The 19,044-nt window shown below is 41.9% G+C and overlaps 1 protein-coding gene across 22 annotated transcripts in view; it reads right to left on the bottom strand.

Moving 5' to 3' along the window:
- The window catches only part of CPEB2 (cytoplasmic polyadenylation element binding protein 2), a 67,665-nt gene extending 53,460 nt beyond the window's left edge, over positions 1 to 14,205 (bottom strand). For 5 of the 22 annotated variants that reach the window (XR_008547743.2, XR_008547744.2, XM_054683719.2 and 2 more), the window contains exons 1-3: positions 12,342 to 14,143; positions 9,098 to 9,379; positions 8,257 to 8,346 (exon numbers count right to left, since the gene is read on the bottom strand). Coding sequence is in view for 19 of the 22 variants with exons in the window: in XM_054683719.2 (XP_054539694.1) it covers positions 8,257 to 8,346; positions 9,098 to 9,379; positions 12,342 to 14,012 (2,043 nt within the window). In the remaining 3 variants the exon portion in view is untranslated. Of the gene's footprint in view, positions 1 to 8,256; positions 8,347 to 9,088; positions 9,380 to 11,507; positions 11,718 to 11,807; positions 11,917 to 12,153; positions 12,305 to 12,341 lie in introns of those variants that run through there. The other 17 variants (XM_016951357.3, XM_016951359.2, XR_008547745.2 and 14 more) reach the window with 13 other exon arrangements.
- Between the last annotated feature and the right edge of the window lie 4,839 nt (positions 14,206 to 19,044).

Raw genomic sequence — 19,044 nt, 5'->3', positions numbered from 1 at the left:
GCATAAACATCTTATACGGTAAAAATCAAAAGCATAAGATACTAATAACCAGAACAAGGACTAATGCCTAGAATATTCAGATTCATATATTACTCTCTAAAGTGCTTCCATATTTGTCTCTGCATTTTTAAGCCGGCCTCCCCCAACTCCCCTGCAAAATAGGCAGGTGGAGGAGAGAAGAGTAAAAGCACAGTAATCTCATTAAGTCTGCTACTTCACCAAGTCTCCAAAGTCTTGTTATCAGAATCTTCTTTGGTGAATGTTCAATCCCTTCACTTGCTTATTTGAAAGAATCTCTTTAATGTCCATGAATTTCTACTATATTCTGTTCAATACATACTCAGTGTACCTGAAAAAAGGTATGTGGTGAACTACTAGAGGAAGCTCTGGCCCATGCCCTCCAAATAATCTAGGAGTCTTCCCAAAATACTCACCCACCCAGTTACATATGTGTGTACACGCATGTGTAAGCTTATGTATACGTGGGGGATACAGGATAGTCCATTCTAAACTCTCAAAAAATGACTGTCACAGAAAATGGAAAGGAAGAATCTGAAAATTAAGTGGAAATAAAAGCCCCCATAGAAATCAAAATAAGGCACTTATTAACCTGGGTCCATTAGCTTCAAGAGAGACCAGAAGTCTCTGAGATTATACGTAATATACTGTTCATAGGTGTACAGTAGTCCCCCCTTTCTGCATTTTGCCTTCCATGATTTCAGTTATCTGTAGGACAATACAATAAGATATTCTGAGAGACAGAGATGCCACATTTACATAATTTTTATTACATTGTTATAATTGTCCTACTTTATTATTATTGTTGTTAATCACTTACTGTGCCTAATTTATGAATTAAACCTTATCATACATATGTCTTCATTGGAAAAAAACAGCATATGAAGGCACTATTTGTAGTTTCAGCCATCCACTGATTGTCTTGGAACGTATCCCTCATGGATAAGGGGGGACTAGTGTATACATAATTTCTTTTTTTCCTGAAGAAAAGGTTTATAGCTTTCATCAGTTTTCCACAGGAGTCCACAATCCAGAGAAGATTCAGAATCAGTTCTTTAGAAAGCTGAAGAAAAACCTAAAAAGCTTTTCTAAGAATATGTTCATTTATTTACTTTTCTTTGATGTTTAAATTAGGGTTGTAGCCTTTTTAAAGCTAGGGGTTCAGAATCAGTACTGTAGACTAAGTTGCTGTCAGGGATTTAAAAAGGTAAAAAGTAACACTGAATGACGGAAGGAATGCTAGACCGGAGGCTCTTATTCCAGCTTTATCACCAATTAACTCTATCAGTACTCTTTACTGATTTTTACTGAAAGGCCCCTGAGGTAAAACACATGCATCAATAACAGCTGCTCTCTAGAACAGTGACCTTGATTAGTGATGGAGGCACAAAGAATCAATGAGCTGTAACAGTGGTTCCTAAACTTGAACATGCTTCAGAATCATCTGGAAGGCTGGTTAAACACACAGACTGCTGAAACACATCAAATTCAGTAGGTCTGGCGTGGAACCTGAGAGTATGTATTTCTAACAAGTTCCCAGGTGATACTGATTCTGCTGGTCTGGATATCACACTTTATAAGAAGCAATTAGTTTCTTCATCTGAAGTCACTAAATCTCTCTAGGCTCTGGTTCTAACTCCTAGAAAATAATCATGTCAGACTAGATGATGCCTATAGTCTCTTTAAAAATTCTAGAAAAGAAAAAGACTCAAAATACTCTAAAATAAATGAAATATTAATAAAACTGAAACAGAGAATAGGATGGCCCATATGGGCAAAAATGACATATTAATTTTAGGAATCTATCCAGATATTTCCATCTTCCCTGTGCTTCCACTATACTGTGTTCATAACTAATATGTTGATTTTCCTGTCTGTCCCACTAAACTTCTAAGTTGATTAAGAATAGGGACTATCTAATTACAGAATATAGTTAGTTCTCATGTCTGTTGAATGAATACTCCTTTATCTCTACCATAAAAACTCAATAAAAAATGTAAAAAAAAAGTCGAGTTCTGTAAGGAGAAAGACTGTACTTTTTAAATAGTAATGGTAAAGGACTATAAAACTTTCTCAGAATCCTCAACGGAACAGGTAGTCAAATGTTAATTGACTAAACTGAGACAAGCATCAGATTAACGTGGCTTGCTATGAACCTGAATTTCCAACCACCCAATGGAAGATTAAGTACCACAATACTGAAAGTTCCCAGATGTATTTAAAATAGAATTATAAAATGTAAGCTGTAATGATAAAAGTTAATGTTCATATAATTAAGCAAAAAATCCCTCTGCAGGTGTGCCATATCATGAAGGTTCTAAGAGTATATTGTAAATACTTTAAAATACTTTATTATCTTCCTTACCCTAAATCCTCACAAAGGAAATATATTACAGTTCATGGTTATCTTTTTAGGTTGTTAACTTTGAACAGAATCAACCTATGCCCAGTCAACCGATGACCTTAATTAATGGTAACTATTAAATCACCCAAACAATATTTCCCAAGTAACTTCCTTTTTCTGAAGGTGTAGGGGAAAGTACCCTCTACCTTCATTGCAAGAGGTGTGATCTTGCTCTATAGCATGGTAAAATTATTGCACGGGTCATGGACAATATTTAAAGTATGAAGGAGAAACATCCTTAAACTAACTATAAATATCAGTGACCACTATATAATCAATTTTGAGAGGTGTTATTCAAAAAGGCTGCATGTATTAATAACTTCAGCTTGAATGTCTGTATCTAACTGAATCAGTGAGATGCCTACTTATAAGGTCTCTTATTTTCCTTTTTCTGTTAAGTATTTGATCCTAAACTCCAACTCTAGGAAAGAAAACAGCAAAGCTATTTTAAAACGATTAGCTTGGTTGTACTTTGTAAAGCATCAGCTGCATCCCATGTGATTTTTAAAGCAACAAACATAAAACAGCCTTGAGCAACCAAAGAGCACATGACATCTCAAAATTGCTTTTTGAATTTAATGAAACCTATAGGCTTACATGCAAAAGATATAGATAATTCCATTAAATAAATTGCAGGAATTAAAATATGACTTCTGAAAAAACAGAAACAAATCTGGTTATAAAACAAACACTCATGCATTCTTCTGAAATACAGACATTAGGAAAAATTGTGTTCATGCAAACTGCCATCAGTTTGAAAACTAAATAGAAGAACTAAGGCAATTTTCAAGTTACCATGAACGCAACAATACTAATTATCATTAATAAATATGGAAAATCATAGCAATGTAATTTACATTTATTACTACAAGGTTATTTGAAAGCACCAAAATACTTCAGAAAAATAAGACTCTATGAGGAAAAGTGTGCATGCAATCTATTCTAAAATATAAAAACTATCTGGCAAACAATCAACTAAATGGGCTTTCAGAAACAAATTACAGAATCTCACAATAACTAACAATAAAATGATTAGAAAACATTGTTGGAAAAGGCATAACCTCTTTTATTATAATATTTATTTCATGTTTTTTCTTAAACCCAGACATTTGCCACAAACACTTACAGGAGTGTCAATAAAAGCTTAGAAAGGCTGAAAAACACAGAAAAGAACAAAGGAATCCAAATCTTGAAAAAAGATAACCTAAGAAAAGATTATAAACACTGAAAAATAACTAAGGAGGTCAGTGTACAATATTAGAAGCAGTATGACAAAGGGAATTCAAACTTAATCACAAGAGAACTTTTTGAAGAGATATTAATTTTTTTGCTGGGATACATTAAAAACCCTGTTTTATTTTTAAAGAAGTGGTCAATTAGAAACTTCTCCTCTTGAAAATGAGGTACTCTTCCAAAGAAAAATAAGATTATAGAAAACCCCTATATTCTTATATTTAATGATTTAGCAGATGCTTGAACATGTATTATTCTGCTTAACTAGAAAGATCAGCTTTTATTGTACTTACAATGTTTGTGTTTAGTTCTCTAATTTTTACTTTAAAATAAAGCAATGTAGTGCTAATATTGTCCTTAATTTTAAGTAGATATTGATCATACTTTCCTGTTACACAATGTTATCACACCATATTCAGTAGCAGATGACGTGCTACTCTACTGCATAATGCAGTACTCAATCTCATAAGCTCTCTTCTCATTCTCTAGTTGTTCTACATAGATAACCCTTATTCATCTAACTAGACTCTTACCTTCTCCAAGACAAAGAATAGTATTTTTTATCCATATATTCTAAGGGTAATTAAAACACTAACATACAGAATGAACGAAGATACATTTCTTTTCTTTATTAATTTTGAACCTCAATAAAGTGTGTTAGCCATTCTCAGAAAAAAATAAACGAATGTTTTAAAAGGCCAAAGCTATTCTAGTACTCACAAGAATTAAAATAGACAAGTGGAAAACATTTCAAGAACAATTAAAGCACTGAATACAGAATAGGAAACAAAAAGAAGGCATCCATTACTTAAGCTGTAATACAAGAGTCCATTCTTTTCCATTTTCAGTGGGCATGTAACAGTTTGATGACTATGAATGTCCCTGAAGTTCATCTGGTTTACAAACCACTATTTAAGAAATGCTTTATCAGATAAACAAATTGGGTTTGGTATGCAACTATATACTGTTTTTTTGTGTGTAAGGTGAGTAAAGATTCAAATAATATTTTTTCTGAGACAGATCTCCAAATTATGATTTACCACATTATCATAACAGCCTGACTATTAAAGATTAATGGAAAGTATCTTCAATTAATTCAAGGTAGTTTATTATGTGACATGCGCAAGCACTGCAAGTAGAGCTTGTGGAAGAGCAAAAATTGAGAGTTGATATATTGATAATTCCCCAGGTGGAAGGCAGGCAGACATGCACGTACATGCTTCACACACTCAATTACTGTTCCAAGACATTACTTTGTTTACAGTGAGCTGATATGTCATATGTAAACTTGTAAGTAATAATAACCTCACTTAAAGGCTATTTACTCTTTGATTTAAAACATATGAATAAATATAGCGTAACCTTAACATTAAACTGAAAACTCCTATTTTTTTGGGAAGAGGGGGTGGTGTCTTGTTATGTTGCCAAGGCTGGACTCAACTCTGGGGCTCAGGCATTCAATCCTCCTGCCTCAGCCTTCCAAGTAGTGCACATTGCTGGATCTGGCTGCAAATTCCATTGTAATATAATTTAGAATTCAAACTTTTGAGTATGATTCTCGCAAGGGTAACTAGCTAATGACATTTTAAAGTACAGTAATTAATAACCCTAAGCAAATTCATGTAGATATACTGGCCGGGCGTGAGGGCTCAAGCCTGTAATCCCAGCACTCTGGAGGCCGAGGCGGGCGGATTACATGAGATCAGGAGTTTAAGACCAGCCTGGCCAACATGGTGAAACCCTGTCTCTGCTAATAATATAAAAATTAGGCGGGTATGGTGGTGCATGCATGTAATCACAGCTACTGGGGAGGCTGAGGCATGAGAATCGCTTGAACCCGGGAGGCAGAGGTTGCAGTGAGACGAGATCGTGCCACTGCACTTCAGCCTGAGCGACAGAGTGAAACTGTCCCAAAAAAAAAAAAAAAAAAAGAAAAGAAATTCACAGAGATATGTAATACTCATTTTAAAGTCAGAAATGTTTATAATAATTTATATTTGCTTTTAGAAAGTTTTAAATTTGAGGGTTTTCTATTTTTAAAAAATCTTATTTAAAATAAAATTCCAACCCACAAAATTTTACATATTAACAGAAATAAAAATCAACCTACAAAACTAGCTCTTTCTTATTTATTGAATTCGATTACGTGTTCAGCTCTTGACACAGGTAAAGCCCGCGGTATCCAAGTATAAGAATTAAGACTTCAGTTCTAGAATTTTGTATTATATTCTAGGCCCCAATCAGTTTGAGACTAAAGGAAATAAAAAGTAAAATGTTGTAAAATAATGTACTTGTTAACAAAAATATACTAGAATTACACTGTATATGATGACAAAAGGTCAGAAATGCAGATAATCTCCTCAGACATTTAAGTGACTAAGAATCTTCTATAATTTTAATTTTGCCAAAGAATGAGAAACTACCCAACATTTTAAGATATCAATTTCATTTTGTAGCTGCTGCTGTATTTTTAAGAGGCTCAACTTCAAATACTTCAACCTTTTATGGAAAGATGGAAACACACAACAAACTATGTGTAAGTACTCTTAGGGTACTTAGAGGAGACAATGACACTGCTTTTAAGTCCAGTTGAAAGGTCACATACTACCTCCACTGCCTTAGACTAATGCCTAAGACCCTTTGCTCAAAGAAACCAAGAGGCTTGTATTCTAAAAATAGAGGCAAGGGGGGTGGGGCAGCATGGAGGAAAAGAAATGGCCAAAACAGATCAGAGAAAGTGTTAAAAGCTGGCTGGAAAGGCCTTAAATGACCCAGTTCAAGGTCCCCCTTTTACAGATAAGGAAACTGTGACCCAAAGAGATGAAAACCCATAAACTATGTCATTCAATGTCATAAAGATTATGAGGAAGAGGAAGAAGATCCAAGTTTCAGGCCTTCTTTCCTTCCAGTTCCATTCACTTTCCATTATCTCTTTTTTCCCCCACCACTGTGTTTTACTTCATCACATCACACCTCTGGCTCAAAAGTCCAAAGGGAATGCCAATATCTCAGCAGTTTACCAGATAAGTTTATCTTTAAGCACCAAAATCATTTTTCCTAAAATAAATTTCCCTAAAATCTTAGGTTATAATACAGGTAAAAGCAGAATAGCTTTGATTGAAGTCTAAGTGGGAGGGCAGCCCCGGAGGCTGGTGTGAAAGCTTCCCTTTCATTATCACCCCTATCTCCTCTCTAGCATCCCTCCAACTGAAATCAACTCAATAATCTGATTTCTCAACATCTGTCCCTGCCTCATGGACCATGTATGCCAGCTAATTTGTATTCTTTTCCATGGATACTTATTTCTCCTATATATGTACCCTATATATGTATCCATCCTATTGCTTCTTTCTGCACAGAGTAATTATGTCCTCTTCTATTTGAAAACATTTCTCTTGCCACCTTCAAAATAATTACATTAATTTTCTTCTCCTAAACATACCATCTCCTAGGCATTCATGTATTCAACTTAAATACAAAAATGCTACCATAAAAACGTCACTAATAAGGCTTAACTGGACCAGACTAGAGAAGAGAGTAGAGGTAAATAGCTAACTTATATTAACAAGACAATACGTTGCAAATTGCATGAAGTAACTACCATTTCTAGGTGAAGACCCTGGCAGGACTACTTTGGAAAACAGGCAGGACTTGGCTAAAACAACTGTTAGTGGTTGATTATCAAAATTAGTGCTAACCTTCTAGATTAGAATGTTACTTACAAACGTATTATCAATCTGTTTATGTCCTTACTTGTAAAATCATCTCATGTTGATAAATTAACCAAGGAAGAGACTTAGAATAACATAGCTCCATTCATATAACACACACAACGTTAAGTCTATGCTCATTCAAACGTGAGCTCTGTAAGAAAGAACCTGCATATATAAGGACTGAGTTTTCTATAACCTATAATAATCCTCACCACCTGGTACCTAGTATACATTCAAATTCAGTTTGCAGGAAGAAAGAGAGCATTTTGTAACCACCAAAGGTGTAAATGTAATTTGATTAAGGCTAACTCCCAGCTTTTTGACTAACGGTTTCTCCATAGGAAACTGATTATTTGGAATAAGTCAGGGTATAAAAGCAGTAACAAAATTTAGAATACTAGGCTATATATTTTTTAATAAAGGTGAAAAAACTGAACCAAGAGAAGTCTTTTTTAGAAATATATCTCAAAACAAATACAGACTTCATGACAAAAATTTACTGAAAAGTTCTATGAAACATCAAATATAAAGCTAGATGTTAAGTAAACATATGATTTTGTACCTAATTGCATTTAATTCTGAAAAGAGATACAATCTGCTTAGTTTGACTGATGTTTAAAGTCAGGTGCTCTTGTGTATATAATTCCTTTTTCCAAAAAAAGTTTATTATGTTTTAGAATTATAAAAGGATTACTCTTAAATTTGAAAATAAAAAATTTCTTACATTAAATAGTTCAAAGCAGGTGATCCTTAAAAAATAAATTGCTTCAGTGTCCTCTAACATATGTTTCAATAGGTATAATAAGAAAGTAAATAATAAATCCTACTCATAATATAAATACTAAACTCCTAACCGAAATCCTAAAAAGTATACACTGTGCAGCCTACCTGGTCTATTCTGGATGTTCCGGCTGCAGTGCACCAACTATCTTGGAGTGAATCTGAGCCCCAAGCTGGCAACTGCAAACTAGATCTCACCTTCAATAGCATAGAAGTTTTCATCAGAAATGAGCAGTTGTCTTCCCCATACCCACCCAACGAAAGAAAGAAAGAAAACAAAAAATAAAGCTCTATCTTAAATCCTCATTCCATCCTCTAAAGGTTTAAGAAAAAAACAAAACAAAACAAAAACCTCACTTGCAATAGCCATAAGGGAACTTCAACAAAATAATAGAAAGGCTGAAAGAAAAAAAAAGTCTAATCAACGTATTAGGCCACATTTAGAAAAAATAATCGGTGAATTAGTGAAGATAAATTTAAATTAGATGCAAAAAAGCCCTAATATTATTTTGCCACAATCACGGCTGTACTAAGTATATTCTAATATATATACAGCCAATTATAGTCAATTCTAAGAACAGTTACAATTACAGAACATATTAGCTTAGCTATATTAAAGGAGAAACAAATTTTGGTGGCCCATTAGAATTTATAAATTAAAGCATTCTTAAAGAGCTGCCAATTGAAAGCTTCAGTATGTATTTAATAAATACAAAAGGTTTTTCTACGTTTTACTAAGCTTATTTTCCATTGCGTGTTTAGAGAATTATTTTACATTCTCAATTTTCTCTGTATAGATATTTTAACCTTTGTTAATTAAATTACATGCTTAAAAATTAAAACTTTATTTGAAAAAATGTTAATTTTAGCATACCACTACCACCACCACCCAACTCCCTATTTTGAAAGATTAACATTAGAGATAAGGTCATTTACATACCATTCTTACCTGTAAGGGTAAGAGTGTATTACTATTGTTGTCTGTTCTGAACACATTATCTTCAATCCAAGATTTTGGAGTCAGTGATGGAGTTGAGCGAGTAAATTTCGGTGGTGCTATGACATTACCAGAAAACGGTTTCTTCAATGGAGATATCTGATTCATAGTTCCTGGGATTCCCATGTTTCCGGTTCTACGATGATCTCTGCCATGCATTGCTCCCCAGGACATACTTCCAGTGCCCCAGCCACTGCTCTGATGGTTGCTCCAGGGAGACTGTTTCAGAAGAGGCTAGGGAAAACATAGCTATTTAAATTGCGGCATTTAAAGAATTTACAATTCAAATTCAAATTCAAATTTCAGACCTAAGAATTTATATGAATGAAATATATAAAGGCAAAAGAATACATCTTTTCTAGGTTATAAAAGTAACAGTCTTGAGATCTTTCTATGTCAAATCATATTTGATGCTGGTCAAGTTTTCATCTTCTTGTATACTATAAATATCATGATATTTTATGGCAGTTACTAAAATAGAACCATGCAGTTCCTTTTTATCCTTCAGAGATAACTGTATACATGATAAATATGAAGAAAAAAATTGAAATTAACTCTGAAGATTCTTAAAGATGTAACATACATGATGATCTTAAAGCAACCATATTAATTATGCTAGGCACACAACTAAAAATATGGTCTTTGTTAATTAAAATATCCTACTCATAGAAGTGAAATATATAGACTTTATGTTTCCAAAACAAGTTGCACTACTACAAAAGTGGGAATTACTCTTGTACAAATTAAAATCGCCTTTTGAAATAAGGACAGTATAGAAACTATGCCATTTTTCTGCATTGTTTATTTAACTGTTAAGGCATTTTATTCCAGTTTTAGCATAGTTTGTCTTAATTGTTTTTATTTCACTTAATTATCCATAAACTGTGAAGCAATTATCTGATGTTGCCCATAGGTGGATCCACTGAGGTATACTGCCAATTAACTATATGCTTTGATTATTCCACTAGAGATCTTGATACAAGTCTCCATCAAGTTGATTCATTTTTAAAAGTAAATTACATCCTAATTTCAAACCTGTGGCAAGACAAGTCAAATCATCAAAGAATGGTAAATCCACCAAAAGGCTAATAATTGTAGTTTTGGGTTTTTTTTTTTTTAAGAAGTATTCATTGCTGGTAATTCTACTGTCAATAAGTTTATACTTTAATACTTTGGTGTTAAGATGTAGCTAAAGAAGTATGAACCATACAGTTACTACAAATAAATATGGTTCTCTTAAAATTGAACCTGCTTTTTATAAGACAATTAAAAGAGAAACTCCTGATCTATAGCACCAATTTTTAAACACTTTTAAATACTAACATAATCATGAGTATATTATTACTCTTTCTTCTTCCACAGAGTTCCAAAGCATAATTAGAGAGCCATGGACAAACCACTTCATTCTTGAGGGCCTTACTCTCCTTATTAAATGATTTAATGCTCAAAGTTATCTTCCAGTGATCTAAAATTCCATATGAAAGCTGTGTGACCTCTCACACTCCATGGCTAGACCCATCTTTTGTCCAAAAGCAAATTACAGTTAAATATGGATCATGGTATATGTTCTTCCAACGCTCTGTACCACAACTTTAAGAATACAAAATTACCTACAGATAATTTTCTGTGGGCAAGTTTCCAGATAACAAAATGAAGATCCTGAGACACAAAAGACAGTTGCTGAGGGTTATAAAAATCATGAAAAAGTGGAACATTATTTCAAAATCCCTATTTTCAATCCTTATAGGCCACATTCTCTTTTCTAAGAAAGAAATCAGTGATTCAACAAAAACTGTTCACTGTCACTTTGGTTAACTTAGTTAAACTGTTAACTTTCACTTGGGTTAATTTAGATAATATTCACTTTAAAAAGACTAATCCTTGAAAACTTTGGTCAACTGAAAAAGTTATGGGGTTAAGGTCATATTTTGCGTCTCTGTCAATCCTTAATCACGAAAATAGAAAATGGACTTAAACAAAATGAACTCTGCAACAAATGCTAACAAGATTCAAAACCAACAAGACACTCTTTCAATGCCAATTTACCAATCTAGCGGTCACCCAAAAATTGTATTGAGGGAATAACAAAAAAGATCTTGAATCAAAAAAGATCCGGAAAATAAAAATTCTGCCCAGTGTCATTTCACAATATTACCTACTTAAAATACACACGGCCCACATATTCCCTTGTAGAAGGTTAAGGCAACCAAAAAATGTACCGAAAGTCTACGAGGAAACACACCAATCCCAGATCCAGGTTCAGTTTTGTCTTAAAACCCACAAAACATGACCCCAACATTGAAAAGCACAGAAACTAAGACATTCGTGGGATATCTCGGTTTGAACCCGAGCCGTCACTAACAGTGTTTCTCTTTCCCAGTCCTGTGACAGCCAAGAAGGCGGCCCCGCGGGAACCAGGTCCTGCGAGGAGGGCGGTCGGCCGCTCCCTCCCGACTCGCCGGCGGCCCAGGGTGCGGCGCTGCCAGCAGGTTGATCGGGCGGAGCTTTGGGAGCGGCTCGACTGACCGCCCGGGGGGCTGAGGCTTCAAGGCGAGATCACCGCCGGCCAAATAAGAATAAACAAACTCCAAAGAAAAAAAAAAGCCTTTCCGCCTTCCCTCATTGGACAGCGAGACAGAGTCTTGGGCTCCTCCGCACGCACCTTCTCCAGCAATCATTTTTCCCCTGCCCAAGTTCACTTCCCACGGCCGCTCTTCCGAGGCCCCCGGCCAGCCCCCGGTCCTCGCCGCGCCTCCCCGCGTCGGGGGTCCGGGGCGGCGGCCCTCCAGGCCCAGGGCACAGGGCGGATCCCGGGGTGCGCCAGCTAGGAGGGCCGGGTTGAGACGCCGCGCCCGGCCGCCCGCGGCCCCGGCGCTATTCGGCCCCTGCCCCAGTCCCCACTGCTGCGCCGGGACGTTCGAGGGGGCGCCCGGCCAGCCGCGGCTCCCAGCGCGAACTCGTCTCCCACGCCCCCACAGCCCACGGTGGCCACTGCCCTCCCAACCCACCGGGGGCTGGGGTTCCGAGTCCTGTCACGGTTGTCCGCCCTCTCAGTCCCACTCTCACTTGGGCGAGTGGCCCCCGTCGCGGCTTCTCTCGGGGCTAAGGTCGGGTCCCCGGCTGCCCTGCCCCCGCCTCCGTCCCCCGCCCATGGTCTCCCGGTCCCGCGGCGCGGCCAGGCCGCCGCCCGCCGTACCTGGTGGTGGTTATAGGAGTTCCTCTGCTGCAGGAAGGCGGCGGCCGCCGCCTGGTGCTGCTGCTGGAGCTGCGGGCTGACGGGCGACCTCCGGCTCTGCGGCTGCTGCGGCGCCGCGGGCGGCGGGGGCTGCTGTTGAGGTATATTCATGGCGGGCGGCGGCGGAGGGGGCACAGCGGTAGCCGAGAAGGGGCCGCCGAAGCCGCCGCCGCCGCCGCCGCCGCCGCTTGTCGGAACGCTGAGCCCAGTGCAGCCGTGCGGCGACACGGGCGAGAAGCTCGGGAAGAAGGCCGGGTTCATGGACGACGGCAGCCCGGGGTAGAAGCCGTTCTCTGAGTCGGGGCTGGGCGGCGGCATGGCGCTGAGCGAGCCGCCGCTGCCGCCGCCCGGGGTGGTGGCAGACGAGCCGGGCGGCTGCGGCTGCGGCTGGGGCGGCTGCTGGGGTGGCGGCGGCTGCTGCTGCGGCTGGGTCGGCGGCGGCTGCTGGGGCTGGGGTGGCGGCGACGCGGTCTGCACCGACCAGGGGGTGCCGAAGCCGGGCAGTGGCGGCGGCGACGCGGAGCCGCCTCCCCCTCCGCCTCCTGGGGGCCCCCCGCCCCCGCCGCCGCCGCCGCCGCCCGGGTGTGGAAGGTCCGGGCTCTGCAGGCTGCTGAAGGCGCCCGCGCCAAGCGCACCTCCGGGCAGGAGGTTACTGGGACTGTTGAGCAGAGGGTGGTTGGGGGACTCCATGGAGCCCGGCGCGGGGTTCACCGGCGTCGAGGAGGCCAAGCCCGCATTGGGGGACTCGGCGGCGCTGCCCTCGCCCGCGGCTGGGGTCTTGCGAGGGCTGCCCGCGCCTCCGTGGCGGCGCTGCGGGGCTGCAGGCGGCGAGGGAGGGAGCTGCGGGAGCGGGGGCAGGTCTGCCGGACGCTGCCGCGGGGCGAAGTCCTGCGGCGAGAGGTGCTGCTGATGCAGGAGGCTGAACTGCTGCGGCGGCTGTTGCTGCTGGCGCTGAGCGAGCTGCGCCGGCTGGAGGAGCGGGCCGGCTGGCGGCGGCGGCGGCGGCGGGCTGAACCGACCGGGGCAGTGGAGCGGCGGAGGCGGCGGCGGCTTCGAGTCCGGAGGGTGGGGAAGGTGGGGAGGGCTGAACTCTTTCCTCTTCTGGCTGCTCAGCTGCTGCTGCTGCCGCTTACTGAAGTCCTGCGGGGAGGAGGTGCGGCAGCAGCAGCAGGAGGAGGCGGAGGAGGAGGAGGGGTGGTGCAGACTCGGTTTGAAGTCCTGGGAGGGGAGGAGGTGGGTCACACCCGCGATCGTGCCGCCGCCGGGGTGGTGGTTGGGGAGTTTCTCCGTGGCCGCCGCCCCCGAAAGCGGCCGCGCCGGCTGCTGTGTCAGCCCCAGCAGCAGCTCATCCTGCATGGTCTGCTGATGCGCCAGGAACGGGGAGGAAGAGGAAACGGCGGCGGCCGGGCTACCCGCGCCGCCGCCGAGGGGGATGGAGAAGGGGGAGGCGGCCTCTAAGAAGCCGGTGACAGGCAACGGTGGTGGCGACAGCGGGCCGAAGGGCGTGGCGGAGGGCAGCGGGTTGGCGGACCCCACGGCGTAAGGACCGTACGCCTCGCCGCTGAACAGGGGCCCAGGACTGCTACTTCGGAGCGGGGCGGTCTGCAGCACCCCAAACCCGAAATCCCTCATTTATCAGGCCGCCGGCAGCGGGAGGAAACGCTCCTCGTCCCCTGCCCCACCTAGGAAGCCGCCGGCGCTGGGGTTGCGCGGCCGTGGTGGAAGGAGGGGGAGTCAGTGAGAGAGGGACACCGTGACTGAGCCAGGGGGCACCGACTTCGGCCCCACCACCCCTCGCGGCGATCGCTGCCGCCGCCGCCGTCGCAGTCGCCGTAGCCGCCCTGGCCGCTTAAGAACCCCGGAACGTGCGTCAGCGCCACCTCACAATCGCGCCGCCCCCCGCGGTGCGTCCCGGCACGCGCGGGCGCGAGGCCACCGCGTCCCCGTCGCCCCTCCCCGCCCCTCATTACTATGCAGACGCAGCCGAGGGCGCGCTCGCGCTCCCGGGAGGGCGGGAGCGAGCGGCGTGTCTCCTTGGGTCTCTCCGCTCCCGGGGAAATGGACAGGCCGGTTGGGGTGGGGGTCGGCTGGCAAACAGTGGTCGGGAGCATTGGGCGGGCGCGCGCACGAGGGCAAGCACGCGCGGGAGGGAGGGACGGTTCCTGGGCAACGGCCCCTCCTTGGCGCGGGATCCGCGCAGAGTCTGCCCGGGTCGCACGCGTCTCCGCCCCTCGCGGTGCCTCCTCCTTCCTGTCACCTCGGTTCCGCCCTGGGTGGGGAGAAGCCCTGCTGCACCACTCGGGCTTCCCAGAGCGGGGCTGGCCCGCGGGGGAAACTGAGGCCCGGGACCCCGACCGGCGCCTGCACTGTGCGAGCCCGCGTAGAAATAGGCGCCCGAGGGGCCCCCAGCGCAACGCGGGAGCCCGGCCCAGCCCGGGGGTCCTGTGGTGAACTAGCGTCTGGGCTCTGCCGGCTTGAAGTCCGCTGAGCGCCTCGCCCCGCACCTCTAGACCCCGAGTCCCCGATCTAGGGCCTCCTTGTAGCCCTAGGTAGCGCCCTCTAAGCTTGTTTCTGTTTTTAGGCGCTGGTAGGAGTGCTGTCACCGACGTCCTAAAGCCGCCGAGGGTGTTTCTGTAGGGTAAACATGAAGCCTCGGCTATATTCCAGGCATTTTCACTTGGGTAAGAAGGAACAAAGTCCCTGGAACAAACACGCTCCGCGTGGTTATTTACACACTCGGATGCGTGGAACGGGTTCCACGGCGAGCTCCCATGGTAACCCCGGGCCAGCTCCGCTTCATAAAAGCGTTTCGTGTGCCATCATCAGGGCTGCAGCGTGGGACTCCTCCCCACCACATTCATTCCGGCGTCCCCGCCCCTTCCCCCCAGGGAGACTCTAATTTATTCCTAAGCTTTATGAATTTTCAAGGGAGAAATAGTTCTTACATCAGGGAAAAAAGGAGGTTCTGACTCAGCAGCAGACTTGTTGAGACTTGCAAAATGGAAGGGAGAGAGCTTTCCATGGTAGAGCTCTTTAGAAGCAATAGAGGAGGAACTAATCCTGTGTTTCCTTTTGTATAGAAACATTTTACATAAAGTATTTGAAGGTCTAGATAAAGAATAACAGAGTGATCCATACCACATGATGAGGTGAACTTTATGTTTCTGTTTTGTAATTTTAACTGTTTTGCTTGATGCTTAGAGAAATGAAACTATTAAATGAATCCTAGAATATAGACTCAAACCCCCAAAGCAATAGAAGGTGGATTCAGACTTTACTTGATTTTGGTTTACAAGTGAACTAAGATTAAATATTTAATTTTATAAATTAGCATACTCTTACTGATGTAGGCAGAGTGTACATTTTTATAAGTCCTCATTCTCTATTTGAATTCTACTTCTGTTCAGTGTCTCAAATTTATATAAATCGAAATAAACACGGTAGAAAGAGAGCAACATTGCCCCAGGGAAGTATATTTCATGTATAATGTTTATCTCTGCTATCCTGTCCAATGAACCAAGTTTTATGTTGCCTTTACAATAAGGAAAAAGTACTTTTTAAAAAACTCAAATGGTTCAGAATTTGGTCAGGTGAATAGAAAATTGGTTCAACTTGCTAATCTCAAAATCATTTTTAACAGTCAGGCAAAATGTAGAACTGGAGAAGTATTTTTATTCTAAATTACAATGTCTAGAAAATAACCTGAGCTCAGAATTTAAAATATAAATGGTTATTTTCAGAGTATATATTGACATATTAAATATTCATTTTTTAAAAGGTATTGTGCAGGAAAAAAAACTACTTCTGCAACTAAGGAATGTAAAGTCTTAACAACGGATGATTTTTTTTCCAAGTACAGTTGTATTTGATTGGAATCATTTGCAGATCCAACAACAAATCTTGAAATAGGGGGAAAATACAGGTATAAACCTTAGCTCAATTATCCACTAACACCGCAGTTAGTAAAGAGGAGAGAGCACATACTTTTAAAAGCTAACTGGTGCCTTTCTGGGCTAGAGTTTTGAACAAAAACAAGATTTCTTAGTGCTCTGGTACTAGTTTTGTCTTAGAGGATTTAGAGCTCTCTGAAATGGGGAAAAGCCATCAAGTTTGTTATTACATAATAATGTCAAACTTCATATTAAATACACCAAATTCCAAATCCTGCCAGGGCCTCTACTCACTACTTTTGTGAGGGCCCCATTTTTTTAGAGCAGAAAGTTACTTTCTGACATCTTGTAAGCTGGTGATCTTGCCCTTATTGAAAATATTCAAATGAAAAGGTTTCCTAGGGTGGAGAGTGGAGTGGGGTAGGGAGAAGGAGCAGCAAGTACTGGGGAGGGACTATGGTCCTCTAGCAGTTTCCATGCCAAGATCTTATGAGTCCATTCAATGATTTTTTTGGTTTTTTACATGAAAATATTTTGACTCATGATCATTAACTAGGACCTTGACTTTGTATTTGACAGTCCCTTATTCATTTACTCCCACTGTCCTGGGCAAGTGTTTTTAAAAATATTTTTGCTACAACCCAATATATGTGCAAGTACACACTCATGCAACTGAAATAAAGCTGCTATTAAGCAATTCTTTCAATAATGCAACAAACTCCTTTTTATAATTCTATTTTCATTTTAAAATCACGTTTGATCTCAAATTACAAAGTTGGTTTTAACACCCTCTATCAGATTATGAGCTGAAAAACCACTGTCCTAGACCATTTCAAACATTCTGCTCAATCTGAAAACCTCTTGTCACATCTCTCCTACATGCATCTGCTAGCATGTAGCACTCTCAGCTGCTGAGCTACATGCTTATTTCACTGAGAAAAAAGAAGCAACCACAGGAGAACTTCCACAGTCTCCCTGCATCTGTCCCTGCACACCTTGCCTTCCCTCTCGATACAATGGATGGCCCATCTGCCCATACTCCTGTCTAAGGCCAGCCTCTCCACTGGCGGAGCAGATCCTACCTCTAACCTACTCAAGACATGGGCTCCAACAGTTTTCTCTCTCTGTCCTTCATCATGACCTCTTTCCTCTCCAGGAAACACTTCCATGTGCACAAAAACTTGCTTTACTAGTTCTCATCTTTGAAAAGTAAAGCCAAAACCTTTTGACCTTATATTCTCCCTCCTTTAGCTACTGCCTTCTTTTTCTGCTTTTACATTGCCTGAACAACTTGCCCATTTGACTGAGTGTCTCATAGATACCTCAAATTAAACACGTCAAAAATTAAACTCCCTGCCTCACTGGGCCCAATCCCTGTGGCGCTCCATTGTTCTGGTTGCTCAGGGCAAAAACCGTGGAGTCATTCTTCACTTCCGTCCACTTCCGTCCTTCTTGCATCATATCCAAGCCATCACAACATGTTGCTTGTCCTACCTTTAAATTACTGGCATAACCTAGAGATACCGTGGGTTTTGTTCCAGATTACCACAATAAAGCAAATATCCCAATAAAGCAAGTCACACCAATTTTTGGTTTCCCAGTGCATGCAAAAGTTATGTTTACAGTATATTATAGTCTAAACATAAGTTCTCAATTATAGTCTAAACATAACTTGTAATTATGTTTAAATAAGTGCACAGTAGCATTATTCTGAAAAATATACACACATTAATTTAAAAATACTGCTAAAAAGTGCTAATGATCATCTGAGCCTTCAGCAAGTCATAATCTTTTTGTCAGTGGAGAGTCTTGTCTCGACATTCATGGCTGCTGACTGATCAGCATGGTGGTGGCTGAAGGCGGAGGTGGTTGTGGCAATTTCTTAAGACAAAGATAGAGTTTGTCACATAGATTGAATCTCCCTTTCATGAAAGATTTCTCTGTAGCATGCAATGCTGTTTGATAGCATTTTGTCCGCAGAACTTCTTTCAAAATTAGTCAGTCCTCTCAAAACCTGCTAATGCTTTATCATCTAAATTTATGTAATATTCTAAATCTTTTTTTGTCATTTCAACAGTGTTCATAGCATCTTCACGAGGAGTAGATTCCATCTCAAGAAACCACTTTCTTTGCTTATCCATGAGCAGCAACTCCTTCTCCATTCAAGTTTTATTGTAATATTGCAGCAATTCAGTCACATCCTCAGGCTCCACTTCTAATTCTAGTTCTCTTGCTATTTTTACTACATCTGCAGTAACTTCCTTCACTGAAGTCTTGAACCCCTCGAAGTCATCCAAGAGGGTTGGAATCAGCTTCTTCCAAACTCCAGTTAATGTTGACACTTTGACCTCCCATGAGTCACACATATTCTGAATGGCAGCTAGAATGGTGAATCCCTTCCAGAAGGTTTTCAATTTGCTTTGCCCTTATCCATCAGAGAAATCACTATGGCAGCTATAGCCTTATGAAATTTATTTCTAAAATAACACTTGAGGCTGTCCTGGTGACAACTTAGTGATTTTAAATTTTAAAATGAAAATAGAATTATAAAGAGGAGTTAGTTGCGTTATTAGAAGAATTGCTTAATAGCAGCTTTATTTCAAAACAATCTCAGCACTTTGGGAGGCCAAGGCGGGCAGGTCACTTGAGGTCAGGAGTTCGAGACCAGCCTTGCCAACATGGTGAAAACCATTCACTTCTAAAAATACAAAAATTAGCTGGGCGTGGTGGCACATGCCTGTAATCTCAGCTAATTGGGAGGCTGAGGCAGGAGA

Source organism: Pan troglodytes, chromosome 3 (assembly GCF_028858775.2).
Source record: "Pan troglodytes isolate AG18354 chromosome 3, NHGRI_mPanTro3-v2.0_pri, whole genome shotgun sequence".
Taxonomy (NCBI): Eukaryota; Metazoa; Chordata; class Mammalia; order Primates; family Hominidae; genus Pan; species Pan troglodytes.
This window is presented reverse-complemented; position numbering and strand designations above follow the sequence as displayed.